General features: G+C 47.5%; 1 protein-coding gene across 4 annotated transcripts; it reads left to right on the forward strand.

Annotated features, from left to right (window-relative positions):
- The first annotated feature begins 501 nt into the window (after window positions 1-501).
- Window positions 502-17,219, forward strand: TMEM114 (transmembrane protein 114). Of its 4 annotated transcripts, none has more exons than XM_036020949.1 (4): window positions 502-827; window positions 1,175-1,255; window positions 14,367-14,504; window positions 15,746-17,219. In XM_036020949.1, exons 1-4 carry the CDS (start codon window positions 680-682, stop codon window positions 15,976-15,978), a joined length of 600 nt encoding a protein of 199 aa, XP_035876842.1. In that variant the 5' UTR covers window positions 502-679; the 3' UTR covers window positions 15,979-17,219. The 4 variants fall into 4 exon arrangements, with proteins under 4 accessions (XP_035876842.1, XP_035876843.1, XP_028384767.1 ...); XM_028528966.2 differs by having other exon boundaries at window positions 503-899; XM_036020950.1 differs by lacking the exons at window positions 14,367-14,504; window positions 15,746-17,219 and adding an exon at window positions 3,927-4,073 and having other exon boundaries at window positions 502-899.
- Window positions 17,220-25,749: the final 8,530 nt, after the last annotated feature.

A 25,749-nucleotide genomic window follows, 5' to 3' on the forward strand; every position in this document is an offset into this window, starting at 1 on the left:
CTTTGGTGGTCGAAACAATAGACTAACAGGACCTAGCCTAGACCGTTGCTTTAAAGAACTTGTATAAAGAACGGGTCTGCCTTTTTCCTTTGTAGCAAACCTGGAAAAATCAACCGAAGGTAGATTTTGGAGGAAGGGTCACTGCAGTTGGACAGAGAGGGGCTGTTGAAGATTATCTGCAAGGTTGGGGACTGTCGGGCCCACAGCGCCCCTTCTTACTTCCTCAGTTTGTGGGAAGGCCACCCTCCCTCCCGCACACCGTGCAGCCTCCTGAGTCGTGGGGCTGAGCACAGAGGAGGAGGGGGCGCGCCGTCGTGTGGGTGTGGGGCAGGAGCTGTGGAAGGGCGGGCGAGGGAGGACCCCTGACACAGCGGGTGGGAAGTGGGGAGTGGAGGAAGTGGTGTGGGAAAGTAAGCAGGGCTGGGGTGGAAAGGCAGATCAGGGCGGACTGGACAAGACCTGGGGGTTCATGGAGAATGAGGCAGGGGATAGGAGGGGAATGGCCTGGAAAAGAAGTGAGGAATGGGATGAGAGGGTGCGCTTCTGCTGGGTGTGTGGTCTGAGGACGCAGGTGAGACTCCGAGGGGCGGAGCCAGGGACGGTGGGAGGGATCCGAGTCCCGGGCCAGGGTTCCAGAGGCCAGCTGCGCGGTGCGGTCAGTGGAAGCGGGAGCTGGGCCATGCGGGTGTCCCTGGGTGCGCTGGCGGGCGTAGCGGCGCTGGCTGGGGCGCTCAGCTTCGTGCTTCTGGCGACCGCCATCGGCACCGACTTCTGGTACATCATTGACACCCAGCGGCTGGAGAGCGCCCGCCTGGGGGCTCAGGGCGGTGCGTGGGGCGCCAACCACAGCGAGCTCGAGCCTTTGAGCTCGCACTCTGGTCTCTGGCGGACCTGCAGGGGTAAGGGGCCCATGGGGACCCGGCCAGGGCTTCCAGCGCCCCCTGAGTGGTGCCCCGCTTGCCGGGGGACCTGTTGCTGGGCGCGCGCCCCTTCTCCAAGCCTCCAAAGCCTTAACCACGGTGTCTGGGGTCTGGGCGGGAGGGTGGTAGGCAGAGAGCGGCAGTTGTCAGCATCCTTCTGAGAGGGGCTCTCCGCAGGAGCTCCCGGTGGCGGCATCTGCGGGCGGGGTTCCCAACTCTGGGGTGCCAACCAATGCTTACTCTGCCTCTTCCAGTCCAGAGCCCGTGCGCGCCACTGATGAACCCCTTTTGGCAGGAGAACGTGACGGTCAGCGACTCTAGCCGCCAACTTCTCAGTGAGTCTAGGGAGGGTTCGTGGGGGGAGACTCCAGGTCTGGCCACCAGTTTTGGAGTTTTTCTCCCACGGCGGGCGGGGGGCAGGGCGGAGGGGGCGGCAGGGCGGTCTCTGATGCTGGCGAGCGGAGCCAGTGGGGTTGGGAGCAGCGCGCCAGGCCTCTTTTGCTCCACTCGTACCGTGGGGCGGCATACGATTTATTTGACAAGGGTTGACTACAGGCTTTCTGTGCTCTAGGCAGGGTGCTGATGATTACGACCCAGGCCTTGTCCCCCAGAAGCTCAGACCGCCTGGAGAGACAGATGCAAGCTTCCGCAGTTATATTTCAGGGTGACAGCAGCATGAGGGAGGGTGACTGATCCCAGAGAGACACCTAAACCAGACTGAAGAGCAGAATGTTGACAAGGGGGGGTGTCTTATCCCGTAGACCAGAAGGCACACCCCGTGTCAGCCTCATTTTGTAGCTTTGCTGTTGAGGATACAAAGGCGCTTGACTGTGCTCCTGCCACATTCCTATGTAGCATTTGTCCCACAATTCACAGAAGGAAATTTGGAGATGGAGAACAGTCCCCTCCCTCTAGGGGCCAGTGTGTCTGTCTTGGTTATGGCTGATTTTCCAAGTGCCTAGCACAGTGCCTGGAACTCAGTGAATGTGTAAGGACTGAATGCAAGAAAGCAAATAGGCTGAAGGAACACTTGTGGAAGGAGGGAGATAAATGTAATAGTTCAATTCACTGAGGCTTGTTGTAGTGGGCTTGGCATGTAGCTAAATCATATATGTCTTCATTTAACCCCCACAGCTTCCATTATCATCTTCACTTGTCCAGTGAGAAAACTGAGGCCCAGAGGGGTGCCATAGAGAGGATCTGATGAGGCAATGAAGGCTGACTTTCACATACATTAAAGATGTGGGCAGTGTTTGATAGACTCACAAGGCTTGTCCCGAACTTTGCCCAGTAGGGCTGACAGGATCCCTCTCCAACTCCACTCTCCCCTTTGGTCTTTCCTCCCCAACTATGCTGGTCTTGGGCCAGTTCCTGGAACATGCCAAGTTTCCTCCTGCGTGGGAACTTTGCACATGCCATTCCCTCCACCTGGAGTCTGTCCACTCCGACCTGCCAGCTTGACTTGGTCAAGCTCCCACACCTAGTACGGGCTGTGTGACATTTTGGGGATTAAAATCTGATGTCCTCAGTAGACTGTGAACTTCATGAGCATAGGGACCATGCCTATCTTGCTACTGCAGAATCCCCAATATTTAGCACAGATCCTGGCATAGAGTAGGCCTTAAGCCAAGGTTTGCTGAGTAGGTATGAGAGTGAATGCAGACTATATTATGTTAGAGGTGGAACTCAATGTATCTGTTGAATGAGTGAATGAGTAAATTAATGAATCAGAACTGTTTCACTGAAGTCCAGTGGCACAGTGGGGAATATTTAACAATTGGCTCTCTGGGGGAGGGGGCAGTCTTGATTTGTTGCATTTGCTGACTTCTGTCATGTAAATGTTTCTGTTGTGGTCAATTTGAAGCTATCAGCATGATGTCAGCTGGCTCCCAAAATTCATAAAAACGTAACTATTGGTTCTTGTGAGCTGATACGAGCCAGGTCTAGCATACCACTACATAAAGTCCCACTGAAAGAGACATGGAATAGGTGGGACATTGATGAAAGACAGAGGCACCATGGACTCTGTCCTCAGCCCCAAGCTGGAGCAGGAGGAACTTTGGTTGTTCTTGGAGCATTGTTTCAAGAATAATCAAGTTTCTGCCCTTGAAGTGAGGGAGATGGGGGTCAAATCCCAGCTCAGACCCTTATCAAGACTCTCTGGGAACCTGGAATAGGTATCAACCTCTCTGAGCCTCACTTTCCACATCTATCAAAATGAGATGTAAAAACCATAAGGGGTATGGGCAGGATTCCATGAACTAGCTGTGTGAGAAAATTAACCTTACCTTGGACCTCACAAAGTGCCTGGTTGTTGTGTGATGTCTATGCTGCATGAAAGAGTGATTCAATACAAAAGTACTAGACACATAGTAAGTGTTCAATAAAAGCAAGTCCCATTGACCATCTCTTCCAGCCTCTTTTAGATGCAGCCACATCCATGGAGTGCCGATTCTTTGCTGGGCTGGGTGCTGGCATTCAGTCTACTTATCACATCTATGGGTAAATTGGATGGTTAACTACAGTTGGCACTGGTCTGGTTTCTCTATGAAACCTGGTGATGCAACAACCCTGCATGCTCCAGGATTTTAAAAAATCAGGCAAAACTCACAGCCAGAATCTGTACCACTGTTCACCCTCTGACCTAGGTCTAACCCCTAGCTTTACTGCCAACTGGGCATGTGACCTGGGCAAGTTTCTATACTTCTCATGGGCAAAATGAGGATAACTGTAATCTCTCTTCATAAGGATATTGTGAGGATGAAATGGGAGAGTGCATTTAGAGAGCCTTAGGCAGTGGCTGTCCCCTATAAGTGCGCCTTAAGTGGCAGCTGCTATTGTTACCATCCTATCATCCGTGGAAAAGAGCAGGATACTTCTTCAGACTGTGTGCTCGCTGCAAATCACCCTTGGAGAGAGCTTTTCCCAGAAACTTTTTATTCCCAGAATGAATTTTGAATCTTGTTCAAGCTCTTCTATTATGTGAAGACATTTCATTGCTTTAAGGACCTGCTGCAGAGACCACAAAGGAGAGAGGCCAGCTGTCAAAGCAGTGTGTTTTCCAAGTCAGCTTCCTGGACAAACCCTAGTGGGGGTGTATGGTAAGAATCCTGGGTTTGTCCTCCAAGAAAGCCCAAGCAGGCAGACCACTTCAGTGCCTGGTGAAAATCCACTTGGTACTTCAGATTAGCTCTGGGGATATTGTGGCTTCGGTTCCTTGGTGAGGAACTGGAATAATTTCTGGTGGTGAGGGGTCATCCAATTCAGCACTGTGGAGATAAAAGTGCCATAGTCTAGTTGTACCAGCAGGAGTCTTTTGGTGGCAAGTGACGGAAACTCAAATCATACTTGTTTAAACTTGTTTCTGAGTCCATGTACCTGGGAAACTCCAACCTCTGGACTTTCAGAGAACTAAAGGTCAGTTTCTTTCTTCTCCTCTATGGGCAGTGCTTCTGCTTGGGTTCTGTTTGCGAATCCTCTCCAGTCTTAGCAACCCAAGTAAAAGGAGGCTTTCTATTTCCCAGTAATTCTGCAAAACTTTCAGGTGGCTTCTCATTGGACCAGATTAGATCACATGCTCAGGTCTGAGCCAGTCACTGTGGTGGAGGGGATGGGATGTGCTAATTGGCCAGGCTGTGTCACATGCTATTTGTAACAAGGATGGGATCAGCTATATCACAGATAAAGGCCCATCTTTTATCAGCTGTGTGACTTCTGGCAAGTCCCCTGTTTTCATAAACTGGCTGTTTTGAGATGAAATGAGGTCACATAAGCAAAGCATGCAGTGCACATGGCACTTTGCACAGTAGGAGCTCAATTAATATCTCCTCTTCCCAGTCTAAGTCATATTGCTTCCCTTAGCCTCAGGCTTCTCATCTGTAAAATGGAGCTAACTTTCACGACCAATCCTATGAGGCAGGTACTATTGTTATCATCCTCATTTTTCTAATGAGAAAACCAAGGTACAGAGAGGTTAGGTAAGTTATCAAAGATTGTATAGTAACTGGTAGATCTGGGACTTGAACCCAGGCAGTTTCCACTCTTTTAGAATGATGCTACACTAAGTATAATTTCAGTATATTATTAGTATATTATGGTACTAAGGCCAGAGGCCATGTCAGTCCAGAGGAGGAGCTCCTAGCCTGTTTCTTGGGTTTGGAGTCCTGCTATGCTACTCTGCCACCTCCAGACAGGCAACCAGAGATGAGGAGGAACAGCCAGTGCGGAAGCACAAGGTAGGATGGAGCTTGGTATGCCCCAGACACAGCTGGAAGGCAGAGTTTCTGGAGGGTGGGACAGAAAGTGCTTCTTAGATGCACCTTGTGTTCTCCCCATGCCTTACCACCCTGTCATCTCCTAAGAGCCAGGGGGAAGGTCAGGCTGGTCATCCTACAGATAAGTACCCCAGGCCCACAGGGATCAATGTCGTGCCCAACAGCAAATCAGTGGCAGAAGGGAGGGCTAGTGGCTTGACCTGGCTGTCCTCTGAGGAGGCAAGGTTGGAAAATCACAAGACTGGTTTCCCATGTTGCTGGGTGCTGGACTGTTGTAATGGCATGGCCAATTAAAACCAGCCCTCCTACAGGACTTGGGACCAGTCCCAGGAGATGAAGTGGCAGGGACAGACACGGAGAAAGGTTTGGGGACATAATGGTGTTAAGAGGCTGCCTGGGCTCAGGAGGAAACTTTCAGTGCGATGCATGCATAGCTGTGCTGTAGGCAGGGAGGAGGCAGCAGGTGCCTGGGGTCTCCATTCCTCCAGGCATAAAGCCTCAGGCATCAGGGTGCCCTCTTGAAAGTCAAGTACACAGTCTAAACTAAAACAAAATCCATATTCAAAGTAATTCCACTTCTTGGGATTTACCATGAGAGGCTTCTAAGAAGAGGTTTACCATACCATTTTTGTAACATTGAAAAATAAGATGCAGCCTCAGCGCCCATGCATGGAGTTATGGTTAAATGTTTACATGTGTGGTATATTCATTCTGTGTAATATCATGTGTTCTGTAAAAATAGTATACTAACATGGATAGAACACCAAGATATACTGCAGAATGAAAAACCCATGTTCAGAGTGTTATGGGCAGTATGATTCCATTTGTTATCCCTCCCTCCAGCCCTCCAATATTATACCTTTCCTATGGATATATGCCAAAATTTTAAGATACATCTTCCTTTTATATTCCATTAAGAAAGAAAACAACCCTGCTCATTATAAGTGAGTGTGAGATGCTGTGTGTGGTCAAAACACATCCTGTTTTCAGATATGTTAGTGTGACCAAGCCTGCATCTTAGAGAAATAGGTAAATAATTATATGGGAAGATACAGAAAAAAGACTGGAAAGGTGTGCCTCCAAGCACTGCTAGAGGTTCAGTCTGGGAGGAAAGGAAGAAAGGAGTTGGGGGGTGGCCAAACAGGTTTTGTTTGAATTTTTTCTAAGAAGAATGTTATATATTATTATCAAACAAGCCCCAAGAGAGTGCTCTAGAGGTTAGATTTCTCCTGAGTGAGGTGCAGGTAACTATTTGTGACCCCGGCATGTCTCTCCAGCTGCAAGAGCCAAGATATGTGTGTGCTTCTGGGTATCTCCTGCCTTGGGGTCTTCACACATTTGCCCCCTCTTTCAGGAACGTCTACCTTTCCTTTCTGTTCAGCTAATGCCTCCTCATTTACCCTCCAGGTCTCAGCTGTCTCCCTAACACCCAAGCCCTTCCTTACTCCCAGGCTGAGTTAGACACCCCTTGTCTGCACTCTCACTACCCTTTGTCAGCCTCCTTTGTTCTGTCATTTCAGCTCTGACACTTCATAGCTGTCCCATCTTGAGTCACTGACATATGTACATATGCACCTTGAAACCCAGTTTTCTCATCTGTGAAGTGGGAATTAAAAAGTCCTACCTGGCAGAGCCTAAGGTCCTTGAGGACAGGAAAGAAACAATTATTCAAACATTCAAATGCAACAACAGCTTGGCAAAGACAGAAGATAATTCAGGGTCCAAATGACAGGCTTTTGAGAGGTGATGTCATTTGCTTGGTAAGAGGTGGAGTCAGGATTTGAATCTAGCTCTTTGCTTATAGAGTCCTGCTCCTCCCATGTCACCACAATGCATCTTGGAGACCATGAAGATGAATGGGATGCAGTCCCTGTCCTCAAGGGGGCTAAGTTCTGGTGACAACAGAGTCAAGGACAAATTAGTTACAAAAATTTAAAAAGTCTTTCTTATTAGGCTTAATGGGACCGAATGTCTTTGAGCCCATCTCAGAGTCTCAGAGAGCATTGACAAAGTTTGAAAATAAAGACAGTGACATTTCCCCTTGGGAAATGGTTCCTGAGATGCCCTTTTGCCAGAGCTTCTGATGTTTCTGAAGGAAAGATATGTCCCTGCTGTCTTTAAGAGTAGAACTACAAAAACTGTACTTGAACAACAATTAAAAAAAAAAAAAAAGAGTAGTACTACTGTTACCTAGCTCACCACCTGGGGGCTCTCTGATCTTGTGAGCATCGTGGGAGCCTGGTTTTCCCAATGTTCTGTGAACAGGGTGACAGTGGAGCAGTTACAGGTTCCCTTGGTGGGGACATGTTTGCTTCTTTTGGGGTTTGCTTTCTTTTTTACTTGTAACACAGCCCTTTTTTGTTTTGTTTTGTTTATTTGGATTCCACATATAAGTGAAGTCATTCATTATTTGTCTCTTTCTGGCTGACTTATTTCACTTAGCATAATACCCTCTATGTCCTTCTATGTTGTTGCAGATGGCAAGATTTCATTCTTTTGTTATGGGTGAGTAATATTCCATTGTATATATGCACCACTTCTTCTTGTTTATACTCTATTTTATTGATTATGCTATTACAGTTGTCCTGATTTTTCTCCCTTTGCTTCCCTCACCAATCACCCTCAAGTCCCTCCAGCAATCCTTCCACCTTTGTTCGTGTCCATGGGTCATGAGTATAAGTTCTTTGGCTATTCCATTTCCGATACTGTACTTTACGTCTCTGTGGCTACTCTGTAACTACCTATTTGTACTTCTTAATCCCTTCACTTCTTCATCCATTTCCCCGCCCCCACCATATGGCAACCATCAAAATGCTCTCTGTATCCATGATTCTGTCTCTGTTCATCTTGTTTGCTTTTTTTTGATTCAATTGTTGACAGATTTGTATTTTCTTGTCATTTTATTGTTCATAGTTTCGATCTTTTTTTTCTTAAATAAGTCCCTTTAATATTTCATAAAATAATGGTTTGGTGATGATGAACCCCTTTAGTTTTTCTTGTCTGGAAAGCCCGTTATTTGCCCTTCAATTCTAAATGATATCCTTTCTGAATAGAGCAATCTTGGCTGTAGGTCCCTGCTTTTCATGACTTTCAATATTTCTTGCTAAGCTCTTCTAGCCCTCAAAGTTTCTTTTGGGGAATTAGCTGACTGTCTTATGGGAACTCCCCTGTAGGTAATTAACTGCTTTTCTCTTGCTGCTTTTAAGATTCTTTCCTTTATATTTAACCATTGACATTTTAATTTTGATGGGTCTTGGAGTGGGCCTCTTTGCACCTATCTTATTTGGGACTCTCTGTGCTTCCTGGGCTTGCATGTCTATTTCCTTCGTGAAATTAAGGAAGTTTTCTTTCATTATTTTTTCAAATAGATTTCCAATTTCTTGCTCTTTCTCTTCTTTCTGGCACCCCTATAATGAGAATGTTGGATCTCTTGAAGTTGTCCCAGAGGCTGCTTATACTTTCCTTATTTCTTTGGATTCTTCTTTCTTCTTGTTCTGATTTCTTGTGCTTTGTTTCCTTATGTCCCAAATCATTGATTCAATTCATGGCTTCATCCATTGTACTGTAACTTGTTCTTTATTTCAATTAGTGAACCCTTCATTTCTGACTGGATTTTTTTATGCTGCTGAGGTCCTCACTATGTTCCTTGAACATCCTTATAACCAGTGTTTTTGAACTTTGCATCTGATATACTGCTAATCTCCATTTTCTTTAGCTCTTTTTCTGGAGTTTTGATCTGTTCTTTCATTTGGGCCATGTTTCTTTGTCTCTTCATTTTGGCAGCTTCCCTGTGTTTGTTTCTATGTATTAGGTAGAGCTACTTTGACTGCATGTCTTGGTAGTATGGCCTAAAGCGGTAGGTGACCTGTAGGGTCTAATGGCACAGCCTCCCCTATCACCCAAGCTTGACACTGGAGATGCGCTTTTCATGTGTTCTAGTATACCTTCCTGTTGTAGTTGAGCCTTGGTTGCTGTTGGCAGATGAACTAGAGGGATTTACCCAGGCCAGAAGGCTGCAAGTATTGGCTATGACCACTGAACACTGACTTCTGCCCTCCATGGAAGATCAGCTGTGCAGGGACAGGATGGTAGTGCTCCGATGTGATCTGTAGCTGTCTACTGAGTGCACTAGCCCTGGGGCTTCCTGGGTGATGCAGGCCAACTTTAGCTCCTACCTGTGTTTTGCCCGTGGCATTCTGCTGAGCTATAAAGCAGTCTGAGGTGGCTGCTACTTATGCTGGGCTTGGAGATTCCCAGGCAAAGCCAAGCTGTGAATCTAGTCTGGCTGCTGCCAGTGCCAGGCCAGTTAGCAAGAGGTATTGAGGTTGAGGACTCACTGAGGCTGGCTGTTACTTGTTTGAGAGGATTTAGGAAGTTGTGAAGCATGAGCCAAGACCAGACATTCATATGGAGAAGCAGCTGGTGTGGGCCCATAAATTGAGTGGGGTGAAGTCTCTGAGGATCTCCAAGGTGGGTCAAATTGTGTAAGAACCAGGTCAATAGAGTCTCAGATATGGCCCCAGCTTGCTGGCTCTGTGGAGGGAGGGTTTAGGAAAGGGACAATGGCTTCTGCTCACCTTGATGATAGACATTTCAGTTTCTCCATGTATATGACTGGTACCCTTCAAGCTGCTGCTCCATTGCTGGAGTTTAGATGGAGTGAGTCTGAGAAGGTGAGTCCATGTGTGGGCTCTTTAAGAGGTACTGCTTGGGGTTCCAGCAGTTTTTTCCACTGACTCAATCCCTGCTGGGTTTTGCAGCCAGAAGTTGTATGGACTCACTTTCTGAGCGTTGGAACCCTGGATTGGGGGCCTGGTGTAGGGCTGGGACTCCTTGCCCCTGAGGTATTCCTCCCAAATTTTTATCCACTACACATGAGTGTGGGACCAGCCTGTTCCTCATCTGCACCCCTCCTACCTGTCTGGATGGATGTGGTTTCTTTAATTCCATAGTTGTCAGACTTCCATTCAACTCCATTTCTGCTGGTTCTGAGTGGTGGTTGTTTTATATTTTAGTTGTAATTTTGATTGGTTGTGTAAGAGGCAAACCATGTCTGCTATGCTGCCATCTTCACCACTTTTTATTTATCTATTTGTCTATCAATGGACACTTAGATTGCTTCCATGTCTTGGTTATTACTAGTAATGCTGCAATAAACATGAAAGTGTATATATTTTTTTGCATTAGTGTGTTGGGTTTCTTCAGATAAAGTCCCAGAAGTGGAATTGCTGGGTCATAAAGCAGTTCCATTTTTAATTTTTTGAGGTAACTCCATACTGCTTTCCACAGTGGCTGCACCAATTTGTTTCCCACCAACAGTGCAAAAGGGTTTCCCTTTCTCACATCCTCACCAGCACTTGTTGTTTGTTGATTTATTGATGATAGCCATTCTGACAGGTGTGAGACGATATCTCATCATGGTTTTAATTTGCATTTTCTCAACAATTAGTGACATTGAGCATCTTTTCATATGGCTATTGGCCATTTGTATGTCCTCTTTGGAGAAATGTCTATTTAGGTCCTCTGCTCATTTTTTTAAAAGCTGAATTTTTATTTTTGGTTCTTTATATATTTTGGGTATTAACCCTTTATCAGATGTATCATTTGCAAATATTTTCTCCCATTCAGTGGGTGTCTAGTAACAAAGCATTTTTGAGCCAAAAAGATCTCTTGCATTTGGGCACACACTTGCCCTTGATGAAACCATGACTTGCCAACATTATTATTAATATTAATTTTACAGAGTAATCTTAGCTATCATCTGTTGAGTTCATGCTGTAAACTGTAATGGATGGAAAGGTGTCATCCCTTCCCCCCCTCAAGATAGGTCTACATTCTAACCCCTGGTACCTGGGAATGTGATCTTATTTGGAAGAAATGTCTTTACAGATGTAATTAAGGTTTTGAGAGGACATCATTCTGAATTAAATTGGTGGGCCCTGAATCCTATAACAAGTGTCCTTATAAGAAAAGGAGAATCACAGAGAAGAGAAGGTCATATGAATATGGAGATAGATATTGGAGTGAGGCTGCCCCAAGCCAAGGAATATCAGATTGTCACCAACCACTGGAAGCTGGAGGAGGTGAGGAAGAATTCTCCTTGAGAGCTTCCGGAGAAAGTGTGGTCCTGCTGACACCTTGGCTGTGGACCTGAGGCCTCCAGAAGTGTGAGAGAAGAAATTCCTGCTGTGTTTAAGACACCTAGTTTGCAGTAACTTGTTGCAGTAGCCTAGGAAACAAATATAACCACTGCATACAAAGAGGTGCCCCTCCACTCTCTGCCCACCCTGTTTTTCCATGTCATTGTGCTTATTTCCTTTGTGACATATCCAGGTTTGTAATTATACCCTGTTTTCTTGCTAGCCTCTCTCCTGTACTGAGGACAGGGACCTTGTCCACAGTGGTGTCCCCAGGCTCTGCGGTAGACCTCAGCCCTCGTCAGAGGCCTATAAGCATTTGTTTCTACTGAGATGTGGTTGGAGATAGGTACATACCCAAAGAGAATGGACTGTTCCAAGACTGCAGTTCTGAAAAAATTAAGAAATAACAAAGACTAAGGCACATGAGAAAAAAATAGCTAAACTGAATTTCAGCGGGGGATCTTACAACTCTCCCAAAGGGAGCCTGTGCTTACCAGGCTTTTAATTGAATACGTACATCAAGTCAGCTTGCAGTGTGTCTGGGGACCCTGCATGCAGGCGTCAAGGCTGAACCAGCTCTGGGAAACCTCATTAATTTCTAAATGAGAAATGATTTCATTTCTCAGCCATCGTCTGGAGGCAGGGCCATGCAGGCCTTTGGAACCAGGTTTTCACACGAGCTGTTTGCTTCTTTGCCTAAGATTTTTCTTTAAGAAAGGAGGGAAGGAAAGGGAGGCAGGCAGGAAGAGAGAGCATAGGTCTTTCTGCTGAATCACATTTTCTCCTGCGACAGTCTTGGGAGGGAGATCAGTGTTTTCCTGACTCGCTGTGGACGGTGGCATTTAGGGGGTTGAAGACCAAGTGATCTGGCCACACTGCAAGTCAGGCTGAGTTACTGTCTTCACCTTCTCTGTTATTGGCCAGCTTATGATTTACATAGTACTCACGGCACAGGACGCAAACCGAATGCCTTACACTTCCCTGTGTTGCCCCATTGTCCTTAGACACGTTGTCCTTCTGACAACACCATGAGCCGGATAGCACTTCCTCCCTCCCGTGGATGTGGGGACAGAGCCCCTGAGGAGTCAAGGGACACGCCCAAGCGCCCAGTCAGAGCCTGAATTCAAATGCTGGTCATCTGGCTCTGAAGTCCATATTTTTAACTGTGAGGTCAACTCACAAGCCTCCTTGGTTTCCTTTTTTCATTTCTTAGAAACTGCTTCCCAACAATCGGCCTCCTAGGAACCACAGCAGGGAAGGAGGAGGACAGGTTGCTCAGGGGCTTTTTGCCGTTTCATCTTGTCAGGAGTTTCTTCTCACTACCTGCTGGCCAGAAACACATGACTCTGCCTGATCGGAGGTCCTGGGTAGTCTAGTCTTCTTCTTTATGTCCGGAAAGGAGAGAAAACAGATATTGGTAATCAGTGGTGATGTCCATGAAAAACACCCAGTTTGTTTTAGCATAGTAACATCCCTAGCACAAGATACATGACCTTTGTAACTGTATTTTTTCAATTTACTTCTTGATGGAGTTGGGTATAGTAGGAGTGCAGAATAAAGAAGGCAAAGTTTAAAAAACACTCATATATTTAAAGATATGTTCTGTCATTCTCTCCTCCTGTCTGTCTAACATGCACACACATGCACACACACACAAACACACCAGAGCTTCATTAGGGAACACAGGTGCATCCTAAGTACATTGGGGGAAAAAAAAGAAACTGCCATATTTTTTATTGCCTTAGAGCCACACTGTCTAGCTCTTAATTAATTAGGTCAATAAATACCTGTTGAACACTCACCATATCTTAAGAGCTCTACTAGGCACTCAGGAATACCATTCTACAAAAGAAGAGAAGATCTAGCTCATCAAGGAAATCATAGCTTAACAGGTGACACAGAAAAGTGACTTAGATGCCTTCAACCCTAGGAAACACATACTAGGACAGGATGACGATGGGAGCTGAGGGGCTACAGAGCAGGGGACAGTGAAGCCATGGGTGTAAAGAAAGACTTTTTGGAAGGAATGCTCCTTCACTTGCTCTGAAGGACAAGAGGAAGGTATTTATTTTCATGCCTATCTTGTTACCAAAAGGATTTAAATAGGCCTGGTGCCCAGCTCATGGTAAATGACCAAGAGCTATTTGGTAAATGAATAAGTAGTGAAAACTTTGCAATTGCTTTCCTTTCTGCCTTGGCTGCTAGGAAGCTCAGAGCCAAAGTGAAGGCAAGTGTTTAGAACCTGAGATCTTGAAACCCCAGACTTCCTCCATCCCTTTCCCCACCCGAGCTTATCTCATCATGGGGTTGACTTTCACAAAATTCATTTTCTACTTTCTGATTTTGTAATGCAAGTTCTGGTCATGTCTTGCAGTGTAATGTATCACTCTTTTCCATCACTCCATGCCCCTCTCACTGGCTTCCCCAGAGCCCCATCTCACCAGGTGCACTCCCATCATGAACTTTGCACCTGCTCCTCCCGTCCCTGTGACCTCAGCCTTCTTGCCCTTCATAATGCGTAGCTGCCCCCTCACCTCTTTCAGGTCTTTACTTGAATGCCACTTCCTCCATAAAACCACCGCCCTTACCCCTCTCTGCTTCATTCACTTCCCTCCCCAGGCCATTGGTCACCATCTCTCAACTTTGTCACTTATTTATTTGTTCACTGCTTGACCCCACTCACTAAATATCAGCCCCACGAGGGAAGAAATCTTGGTATGTTTGTTACTGAACCAGCCGTGCCAATGTGCCTGGCACAAAGGATGTGCTCAATAAACATGTACTCATTAGCGAATGAGTGATAACCATACCTACCTCACAGGGGGCATGAGAATTAAGTCTGATGCTTATACAACACAAAGCCTCAGTAACTGTTATTGTTATTATTATTCCAAGTAGTAATGGCAGGGTTAATTCCCCTGTCCCCTGGCATTGGGGTGTGGGCCCATAGGAGGTGCTCAGGAAATGTTTGTTGGCTAACTGGAGGATGTTCATAACACTTCTCTGCCCACTGCCCTCCTTTCTCTCCTCAGCCATGCACGGGACCTTTGTGATTCTGCTTCCACTCAGCCTGATCCTGATGGTGTTTGGGGGGATGACAGGGTTTCTGAGCTTCCTCCTTCGAGCCTCCCTCCTCCTCCTGCTCACAGGGACCCTCTTCCTCTTTGGAGGTGGGTGCCTACCCTACATGGGGCCCAGGCTCCAGGAGGGGTATGCATGAATCTCAGCAGGGGAGAGCTCAGGGGTCCTATTGCCTCTCTGGGCTCAGTTTTCCCACTTGTGATATCCTAGCCAGAAGGGATGAGCTGTCTACAGCCCAAGGTCCCTGGGTCTGTGGTCCCCAGAGAGGAGCAGAGGGGTGGGAGCAGGTTCTGGGAACTGTGTCTGTGATTTGACCAGAGAAGCCACACTGAGAGAGCTTCTGTTTCAGGCTGCAGGTGTCAGGAGACCCTCCCTGCGGCCACCTCACTCTCATGGGCACCTGCCGTTCTGACAGACACTGCTTTGATTGATTACAAAACTAACAATACTGTTTGGCTAGCAGGCCAGAGGCTCTTGGGGATGGAACCCAGCACATGGCTGGGTGTTCTTAGACCCCACCTCCTGTGTGCTTGGAATGGCCCCTCCTTTAAACAGGACCCGAAGCAGTGACGACACACACACTGGGAATCCATGGGGGGAAAATAAAAGGAATGAACAGAGGTGAAAGTATTGTGAGATCTTCTCCAACCACCCACTGTTATTATTAATATTGGTGTTAATAGTTCACCCAATGGCTAAGTCTTGAACCCTGCACCGCCCAGTGGAACTTCCTGTGACAGTGAAGATCACTGACCTGCACTGTGTGGTGGGGGAGCCACAGATCAGGCTGTGGAGCACGTGGCCACGGCAGGTGCCAATGAATGGCTGCACTGTTTGCCTAAATGAAGCTCGAACAGCCACATGTGGCCAGGGGCTACTGGACTGGACAGCACAGCTCTAATTGCATATCTTTGAAGATGCACCTTGTGCCATGCGCTGTCCTGGGTGCTGGGGGAAGCCAGGATAAGGCCCCTGGAACTCACATCTTGTTGGGACGGACAGACATTAGTTAAGTCATTTCACAAATAAATGCTCAATTGCAGGTCTGAGCCAGGCAGTGACGGAGGGCTTTATGGTTCTGTGAGGCCACGGGGGGATTTGACCAGAAGGGACATGTGAACTGAGATGTGGGGAGGACACAGAGTTAACTGATGGCAGGAGGAAGGGAAGGGAAACAGAGTGTGGGATGCACGGGGCACTGGGGTGCTCTGTGGGCAGAGGCCCTGGGGTAGCGGGAGGACAGAGCTGGGAGAGGGCAGTGTGGCTGGGCTGGGTGGGAAGGAAGACAATGGTGCTGAGGGCTGATCTGCTTTCCTTGGTCTTCCTGCAGCCCTGGTCACCCTCGCCGGCATCAGCATCTACATTGCATATTCTGCCGCCGCCTTCCGGGAGGCACTGTGTCTCCTGGAGGAGAAGGCCCTCCTGGACCAGGTGGACATCCGCTTCGGCTGGTCCCTGGCTCTGGGCTGGATCAGTTTCATCGCCGAGCTGCTCACTGGGGCAGCCTTCCTGGCAGCGGCCCGCGTGCTCAGCCTGAGACGGAGGCAGGACCAGGCCATCTGAGCCTGGGTGCCTTGTGGAGGGAGGGAGGCTGGCCTCGGGCCTCATAGACCCACCTTGGTGGGCTCTGGCCTCTTGAGCCATCAAGACCACCAGTGGAGGCCAGGCTGTGGACTGAGCTCTGGACCTGGCTGTCATCCTAGAGCCTGTGTTGCCTGAGACGGTGTGTGCTGTGGGCTTAAGGAGGCCCAGGGCGTGCAGAACCAGTAAATTAACAAGAACGAATGCTCACCCATAAACAGAACTTTACAGATTGTAACCTCCATGTACCTGCTCTGGCTTCATTTCACCCTCACCTCTGCCCTGTGGATCACCTTCTCTTTTTTGTTAAGGAAATGGGAGACCAGAGAGGTTAGGTGAGCTGCACAAAGATGCCCAGTGAGCTAGTTGCATATTCCTCTATCCAGAACAGTGCCCAATCCTTTATCACAGCTTTTCTGATCAGGTTCATGGCTAGATGTGGTTGCCCTGCGTAACTCAGACAGGTTAACTGACCAATGGCACAGAGAGAAAGGGATGCAAATATAACTGAAATTCAGATCTGCCTGATTCCAAGATGACTTTCTTTCCACTGCTACCAATTCCTGTGCCACTCAATTTTCTGTCTGTGTTTGAGTTAGGACGTGGCTGCTGCTTCCTGTGTAGTCTGGAAAAGCACAGACTGAGTGGATTGCTCACAAAGCCCATCCTGGGTGAGTGAACGTGGTTGCAAAATCAGTTACTGGGCTGGAGAAAAGAAAGGGAAAAATTTTTTCTCCAAGTGAGGTCAACCACTGCTGAAAAGGTGGTCTTTTCTGCCACCTGCTGGTCATATTATTGAACTGCGCCAGAGATAGGCTTCATTAATCAGTCCCCATATAAAAACATATGTTTTCAGCCCTCTGGGTGCCCAGCAATGACTGGGGCAAACACTGCAAGGCAGGGGTTCTCAGCTGGGATGATACCTGCTCCCTCCAATCTGAGACATTTGTCTGGAGACATCATATTTGGTTGTTACAACTGCAGAGGAGTGCTACTGGCATCTAGTGGGTGGCAGCTGGGGATGTTGCTCAGCATCCTACAGGTCAGGTTGTAGGATGGCCCTTGCAACAAAGAATGGCCCAGTCCCGCATGTCAGTGGTGCTGATGTTGAGGCATCCAGCTGGGGTAATGAGAATAAATACGAAAAGAGACCATGTGTGTGCCCATGGAACTTGCAACTCGTGGAAAAGAATCCCATTTGTTCAATAAATATTAACTAAACACCTACTCTGTGTCAAGAACTACTCTAGGGTCTGGGGACATGCTGGTGTGGGTGGACGGGAAGATCCCTGCCCTCACTAACCTACATGGGGGCAGGTGATAAACACGTGAACCAGCAGTACATACAGGAGATTCGGATAGTAATTAGTGTTGTAAGAGCATAAAACTGGCTCATGAGATGGAGGGTGGCTGGGAGAGACACTTCAGCCAGGCAGTCAGGAAGGGCCTCTTGGAGGAGGAGGCATTGTGCTGAGACCTGGATGAGGAAGCTGCTATGTGGGGAAACAGCAGACCAGGCAGGTGAATGCAAAGGCCCTGAGCTTGTAACAGGTTTTTGTGTTTGAGGGAAAGGAAGGAGAGTTGAGGGAGAGTGGCGGGAGGTGAAGTGTGTGTGAGAGGTGAGGAGGAGGGGAAGAGGTGGGAAGGGAGTGCCCAACAGTGCCCAATCCTTTGGTCAGGGAGGGGAGTCTCCCCAGAGGCTGGGCAGTCAGGGCTTAGTGAAGACCCGGCCTCCATCTCCCACACTGACTGTGGGGCCTTTTCCTGGAGAGGAGCCTCGGGGCTGAGGCCTCCTGAGAGGAGCCAGGAGGCTTACGGACTAGGCCCTGTCACCCCCACTTTGCAGATAAGGAGCCTGGAGCCCGAAGGCCTTACAGTCCATGGTAAGGAGATGCTGATGACTGAGCAAGCTTCAGAATACTCCGTTCCACTGCGTTCCTTTTCCTGCCATTGAGATTGTATTTTGAGAGCAATGGGAATGTCTCTACAGCAGGGATGTCAAACTCAATTCTCATCGGGGGCCACATCAGCCTCACAGTTGCCTTCGAAGGGCTGCATGTAATTTTAGGACTGTATAAATGTAACTACTCCTTAGCTGTTAATGAGTTGAAATTACACTTGGCCCTTTGAAGGCAACTGGGAAGCGGATGTGGCCCCCGGTGAGAATAAGGTTACACCCTGGTCTATAGGGTTTCAGGAGGTGCACAGGTGTTGAGACAGTGGTTCTCAATTGGGCTTCACATTAGCATCACCTGGGGACTTAAAGAAACTTTCTAACAGTTGGGCCACAACTGAGCCCAATAGAATCAAAGCCTCAAAAGTGGGCCTGGGCACTGGTATTTACCAAAGTTCCCCAGACAACACTGTCGTTTGTCACTTCACTCCCTCATTCATGCATTTGTTCATTCAGCAACTACTTGCTGGGTGTCTGATTTGCCAGGTGCTGTTTGGGGAACTGGGGATTTAGCAGTGAATCAAAGTGACAAAAATGCCCTCTTAGAGCTGTCGTGTGTGTGTGTGTGTGTGTGTGTGTGTGTGTGTGTGTGTGTGTGTGTGTGAGAGAGAGAGAGAGAGAGAGAGAGAGAGAGAGAGACAGTAAACGTTGTGGGTAAAGCAAAGGGCACATTACCTGGGAAGAGGTTCTGAAAAGGAGCAGAGAAGGGGTAGGAGGCATGTGAGAGTGTGACCTGGGCAGTGATTACAATATCCCACAGTGTCCTCTGCAGAGCGGGGTTTCAGAGGCTGGTGCCTCTTCATCCCAACTTCACGCTGAATCATCAATTAGATAAGCACTTTCCAGGCTCTACTGTAGGGTCAGGGAGGGGAGTCTCCCCAGAGAGGAACCTTTTCCTGGAGAGGAACCTCAGGGCTGAAACCTCCTGAGAGGAGCCAGGAGGCTTGCAGAGCAGGCCCTGTCACCCCCACTTTGCAGAGGAGGAGCCTGAGGCCCCAGAAGAAAAGAAATTGCTCTGGGGGCCCCTCCCTGCAAGTGAGGACAGGACAAGACCCCCACTCCAGCGTTGTCACTGTCTCCCTCCCTCTGACATCCCAGCTGCTTGCGCTCTCCCCAGGAGTCAACGCCTGGATTTAATTTACAGTAAAAACAGGGGGAGCAATTGTGGTCTTTGCTTATCCTCTCCATGAGGTTCAGTTGTCATCTTCCCAGCATGTGACACCGAGAGCTGGGCCCTCATATCAGGATATGAGGCCTCCATGCACGTCAGAGAAGGACTTGTAATCTTTGCTTTCTTTCAACAGCAGCCTGTGCTTTTCCCAGTATTTACAGTTAGGCCTCCTTTGGAGCATATGGGTGGCGGGGAGGGGGGAGATGAAGGGAGAGGTTGAGAGAAAAAAGGGGGAGGAGAGAGAAAGCAAGCAAGAGAGATGCATGCCATGCATACAAAAACATGAGAGACCCAGAGAATATATAAGTAGAGTAAAAGAGAGAAATAAAGACAGGTAGAGATGCGGGTGGAGGAAAGGCAGAGGACAACAGAGAAGAGTTACTACAGAGAGAAAGAAGAGAAACAGGAAGAAAGAAGCAAGGAGAGACGGAGGAAGAAAGAGTCAGAAAAGGGTGGACAGCAAGGGATAGAATCTGAGAGAGAGACATAAAAAAATGAAAACAGAAACAAAAAGCAGAGCTGCAGAGAAATATGGCATTAGAAGAGACCCTCAGAGCCAAGAGGGTGGGGGCGGAGCAGCAACCCTGGGTGGACCTTTCTGCAGCTGCAGCTGCTACCCCAGGGGTCAGTTCTGGGCCTGTTTGAGGTGCAGGGAGAGCAGTCCCTCGGGATGGGGCCCTGGGTCCTGCAGAGATGGGGGGGAGGGAGGGGCAGTCTGAGGACAAACGACTCTCTGGTGGGTGAGGGCAGCCCTGAGACAGCAGACTGGCCATGGATGTCCTGTGGGAAGTCTTGCCTGAGTTTCCTTTTCTGTAATACAGGCATGATAACCCATTTCTCACCTTCCCCCTGCTTTGTCTTCAGGCAAGGGTGCTCAGACCCTGCAATGGCTCCCTTCTTACTCGGAGCGAAAGTCCACACCTCATGATGACCTATGGGGCCCTCCAGTGCTCTTAGGTCCCTGATTGTCTCCAGAGACATCTCCCCTGCACACAGCCACAAATCTCTGTCATCTGCTCTGGCCTTTCTAGAAGCCCCCTGGGAATACCATTCAGGATGGGTCACTGGCACCCATGCCTTTCTTATACGGCAGAGCACTTTAGAGTTTCCCAAGCGGAGTTTATTGCTACCATTTTGCAAGGAAGGGTGTCCACCCAGTTCCCACTGATAGACAGCTTACAGAAGCTCAGTGAGGCCAAGGACATGTCCAAGGTGATTGGCAAGAATGGAGACTCAACCCTCTCTTCTGGCTGCCAAGCCAAGCCAAGCCACATGCTTCTGCCTCCCCATCCACCATCCTTGGGGTTTGAAGACCCCTTGTGGCACTGATGGTGGTCCTGGTGCTGAGGCCGCTGTGCGGGGAATCTCTGGGTGGCACGTGCATTTGGCCTTTTCATCAACAACCACATTAAATCTACCGTGTTACACCTGCTGCATTCAGGGACCTCTCCCTGAAAGGATGACATGGGGGTTCTGTCAGAACATCAGCATTTGTTCCATATTCATTTCTATTTCCTCAATTAGAAATGCTTAATTTAACAGAATACTGGGAGTCTCAGAGGAAGAACAAGCATGTGATGAGTAATAAAATGTTTATGCACTAAGGGAGTTGACTCCCATCTCCTTCCACCTTGTTCATTTGTGGGCTTGCTCCCTCCTGTACCCCTGGCATTGTTGGGTCCTTGCCTGGAAACAGCAGCCTCAGGGAGCCCAGGAGGCAAGCTTACAGCTCACCTGTCATTTCAGGAGCCAGTCATTGGTGTTTCTCGTTACCTGGACTTGTCCTGATTCTGCACAGAGGAGCCAGTTAGTGTCACTAGTGTCAGATCTGAATGGGATCGTATCCACATCTGGTCTTTGCCCTTTACCAATGAGGCCCCGGGAGGTGATGTGTGTGCTCAGGGCACTGTAGTGGTCAATGTAAAAAACTAGGCTGGGGGCTAAGTGTATACCCCAAAATATACACTAAAGTCATAACTCCAGATGTAATTAGTTAAATGAAGATGAGGCCATCCTGGATTAGAGTGGACTGTAAATCCCATTGACTGGGGTGGGGTGGAGAATATGAAGGTCACATTATAAGATGCATGGGAATTAGTGATGGTGTTGGAGTGTCTTTAAACATACTTTCTACTACCCTCTCCACATGAAACCTGCTTCCTCAACCCTCTACTTGCTCATCCTTTTGCGAACTGATGGTCATTGGTGTCACCTCAATGTCAACATGAATCCCTGATCTGAAGTATGATGAAGGAAATTTTATTCACTGCAAACAGCTCAGTGATGATAGAGCATGACTGTGAGGCAGCCCTTGGGCCAGGTCCCTCATCAGCTAAGCAATTCAGCTCTGGTTTGGTTTGATCTGCTCTGCTCAGGGGAGACATCTTCAGTGTTTCAGCTCAAGCACAGATACAGTCTTCTGAAGAAAAAGGAAAGTGCACTCTCCAGCCAGAAGGGAGCTGGCTTATATGGACAGAAGTCCCCACCCTAGTCCCTGATTGGTCTTACCTCATGCAAATAAGGACTCTAAATCCTCAAAGTTTGGCCGGTCCAAAAGGCACTGTCCTGAGTTGTCAGAAGAGAGCCACTCTGATTGGTTGGAGCTGTGCAGCTCTGATTGGTTGGGTAGGTCCTCAGTCCTACTGGTTGAAATAGGATTCCAGGCGCTCCTTTATAAGGGCTGGCTCAGCTGACAGAAACACAGTATAGACAGGCAGTTCAATGCAGGCTTCTCTTGGAAGAGTCCCCTGAATAGAAAAGGCTGCTTGTTGTTGTTGGTTTTTTTTTAAAAATTTGAGCCCAGTTAGTCAGTCAGAGCTCTTCTTAGTAGGTGACTTCTTTCTCAGGGCCCAGTTTCCACTTGCAGGATTTCAGCCACTCTTGCTCTGGTCCCCAACAAAGTCCAAAGATTTGAGTCCCTAGTGAGAAAAGAGGCTAGTGTGCCAGATCATGGAAGCCACAGAGAGGTGCCAGAGAGGTGCATGGAGGTCATGGGAGGTTTTGTATTTTTGTTTTTTAATTGTAATAAAATACATACATAATAAAATTCAGCATTTTACTAGAATGCACAACTCAGTGGTGTTTAGTACACTGACAGTGGTGTACAATCATCACCACCAGTTCCAGAACATTTTCATCATTGCAAAAGGAACCCTTTTGGGAGTTTTATGGAAGAAGGACACTTTTGATATAAAATGATCTCTGCTTGTTTGGGGTGGTTAGGCTGAGGGGGTGGGGATACTACAGTTAGGATAAAGGCCAGCAAAGAGGCCACTGCTGGTGTGGATGTGAGAAAATGGTGGCTGGTGAAGGGGCAGAGGTGCCTGGAAGGTGGGAAGAGGTCACACTTGGTGTTTAAGGGTAGGACCGCTGGGCGTTTTGAGAGTATGATGTGGGCAGTGACACCAGGTTCCTTGGTGGACTATTAGTGTGAGTGGTATTGTGATTGAAAGAGCTGGAAAATTCTGGAAGGCATGGCGACTGGTGGTGTTGTGGGAGGGGAGTTGATAACAAGTTCATTCTGGAGAATACTGAGTTTGAGACTCTGGGAGACATCCAAGTGGACATGCCCAGGAAGTAGTTCGAAATGCCTTTTTAGGACAGAGGATTTGGTCAACCAGGATTTCTCAGCCTCAGTACTCATGCCATTTGAGGCCAGATAATTCTGTGTTTGGTGGGGGGACGTCTTGAGCATTGCAGGATGTTTAGCAGCATTCTGAGACTCTATCCAGTAGATGTCGACTGCCCCTTTCCTCGTCGGATGATCAAAGATGACCCCAGATGTTGCGAGATGTCCCCTGAGGAGCACAGTTGTTCAGGTTGAGAACTACTTGGTCCCATGCATTGGAGAGTCATTGGTGTATACATGGTAGTATAAGACTTTGGGGTGCTTGAGATGCTCAGAAAGTCAGTGTGGTATGAGAAGAGAGGCCCTGATGTGTTCAATGGGGCAAAATCAGAGGAGACCACAAGGCTTGCTAAGAAGGAGGGATCAGGAAGGAGGAAAGAGGAAAAAATTCAGAAACATCAGGTCACAGTGCAATGTTACATGCACCTCCCTATATCCCACTATCCTATTTCTACTTTCACTTTTGGGGGGATGCAGAGCATGACAGCTCAGAGCACAGGCTATATGTGTTACTGTTGGCAAATTGCTCAAGCTCCTGGTGCCTCCACCTTCTCATCCATACAACAGGACTAACATCAGTACCCGCCTTTGGGATTGTTGTGATAGCATGAGTTAGCACAGGCACAGTGGTTTTAGACCAGGGCTTCTCATTTGTGTGTGCCAAATCAGTGTTGCTGTTCTTATTATTCTACTAATTTCCAGGCTTTGGACCTTGTCCCATGTCATGGATTTAGCTAACTCCATCATTCATACATTGAGCAAATATGTGTGGGAGACCTACTCTGCCCTAACCCTAAGGGGAGACCAGAGAGAAAAATGGAAGCTGATCCCACCCCACAGAAAGCGTGGTTGGGGGGATGGTGGGGGACACAGATGTGTCAAGTGTGACACATCCACAATTGTCCACAATTGTGGAGTCTTGTCCACAATTACGAATGTGGACAAGTGCTGTGATGGAAAAGGGCACAGGGCCATGAGAAACCAAGGTGGAGACGCCCTCTCTGCCCAGCTATGGTGCAACTTCATCTGTTATGGGGCCTGAACACTCCACAAAGTGAACAGTTAAGAGGTGGAACCATCTCAAGAGCATCTCTTATTTATTGTCCTGGAGGAAGGATTCCTGTGAAGCAGTCTTAGGACCTGCTATTTCTACTGAAGAAGGTTAAGTTCCCTCATTTTAGCTTTGGATTGAAATTTCAAGTACCCAAAATGTGGTTGAGAAGGTAGACAAATCAGGGCAGAATTAAAGAGGCTTCCTACACCTCTCAACTTTTCTGAGAAAATACTCCTGCTTGTACTGGTTGATATTAGTATTGTTGGTGGGAAACAGGGGACATACACACACACCAATCTTCCCCAAAGCATCTTTCTGCCAGGGCTGATGCTTCCCAGTGTGACAGAAAGAACTTAAAGGCTCAGAGATTTCTGCCTGGGCCCTGGTCTAGGCTCAACCTCCTAACCCATAGAATGACCTTGAGCTCAGGCCATTTCTTTTCTAGACACTTAAAATCCAACCGCTCCTGTGCTGGAATCCAGATCTCAGAGTGAGGAGAATGGGGCAGTTTTGTGGAAGTTCAGGGTCAGATCTCAACATTATTTAAAAATGTCGATATTCCATTCATCATGAATATTTAGATCATTAATTTTTATTATTTTTTATTTTTTAAACTATTTTTAAAAAGTTTTTATTTACTTATTTTTAGAGAGAGAATGGAGGAAGAGAAAGAGAGAGAGAGAGAGAGAGAAACATCAATGTGTGGTTGCTGGGCGTTATGGCCTGCAACCCAGGAATGTACCCTGGCTGGGAACCGAACCTGCGACACTTTGGTTTGCAGCCTGCACTCAATCCACTGAGCTATGCCAGCCAGGGCCCAATTTTGATTTTTTAAGAAAGCATTGCATTGCAATGTTATTTATCTGGATGACTGACTCTCTTGGTGTGCCTTACATTTCACACCCAGGGTGAATGCCTTGATTGCCTCACCCTAGTTCTGACCCTAGTTCTGGCTCCTGCTGGACCTACCCTTTACCATGGAGGTGTTTGGGTTACAATGTCCTTTGTATTTCCATAACATCTTAGGGCTTCTAAAATGAGTTCACTTATGAGATCTGTTTTGTGCCTTTGGATACCCAAGTAAACACCTAGGGCAGGGAGTGTTTGTCATCCATTCACAGATGAAGAAACAGGCACAGAGAAAGGAAATAATTTGCTCAGGCTTACAAATCAAACCACACAATATTGGTACTAGGAGCCAAATCCTGGTTCAGGGGGATTTCCCTTCTCTAGCTCTTGGACCTCTTGACAGGTACAACAAACAGATCAATTCAGATGACTTTAATATTATTATTATTTTTCACAACAATAATACATACTCATTGTAGAAAGTTTGAAAAATGCATATAGGCAAGAGAAAGAGAATAAAAATATCCTATGGCTCCACTATTCAGGGCTAACATCTATTAATACTATTTTGATGCATTTCTTTCTATTCTTCATATTGACTTAGCTATTCTTTTCTAAGATTATTTATTTATTTTTAGACAGAGGGGAAGGGAGAGAAAGAGAGGGAGAGAAACATCAATGTGTGGTTGCCTCTCACATGCCCCCTACTGGGGACCTGGCCCACAACCCAGACACATGCCCTGACTGGGAACTGAAGTGGCAACCCTTTGGTTCTCAGGCTGGAGCTCAATCCACTGAGCCACACTGGCCAGGGCTACTTAACTGTTCTTGAGAAAGACACCCACACACAAACATAGGTAACTGGCTAGATGGTTTCCCCTTATTCTTCCAGCATCTGTGTGTTCCTCTTCCATCCTTAGGCATGTCTTTAAATTTCACTAAATTCTCTGCTTATATAAACAAGGTTACCACCTGTCCATGTGGCACCAGCCCTTTTGGTATCTTTGTGTAAATTAGCAAAAGACACCCCTCCAGGTCAGGGCACCTGGCTTAGCAGATGCAACCAGAAAATGTTCTTTTGCAAAGAAGCTCTGCAC

Source organism: Phyllostomus discolor, chromosome 3 (assembly GCF_004126475.2).
Source record: "Phyllostomus discolor isolate MPI-MPIP mPhyDis1 chromosome 3, mPhyDis1.pri.v3, whole genome shotgun sequence".
In the NCBI taxonomy this organism is placed as follows: domain Eukaryota; kingdom Metazoa; phylum Chordata; class Mammalia; order Chiroptera; family Phyllostomidae; genus Phyllostomus; species Phyllostomus discolor.

Coding starts and splice junctions, on each gene's coding strand:
- TMEM114 (XM_028528966.2), top strand. CDS start 680: ATGCGGGTGTCCCTGGGTGCGCTGGCGGGCGTAGCGGCGCTGGCTGGG. Junction 900..1,174: donor TCTCTGGCGGACCTGCAGGG/GTAAGGGGCCCA, acceptor TGCCTCTTCCAG/TCCAGAGCCCGTGCGCGCCA. Junction 14,505..15,745: donor GACCCTCTTCCTCTTTGGAG/GTGGGTGCCTAC, acceptor GTCTTCCTGCAG/CCCTGGTCACCCTCGCCGGC.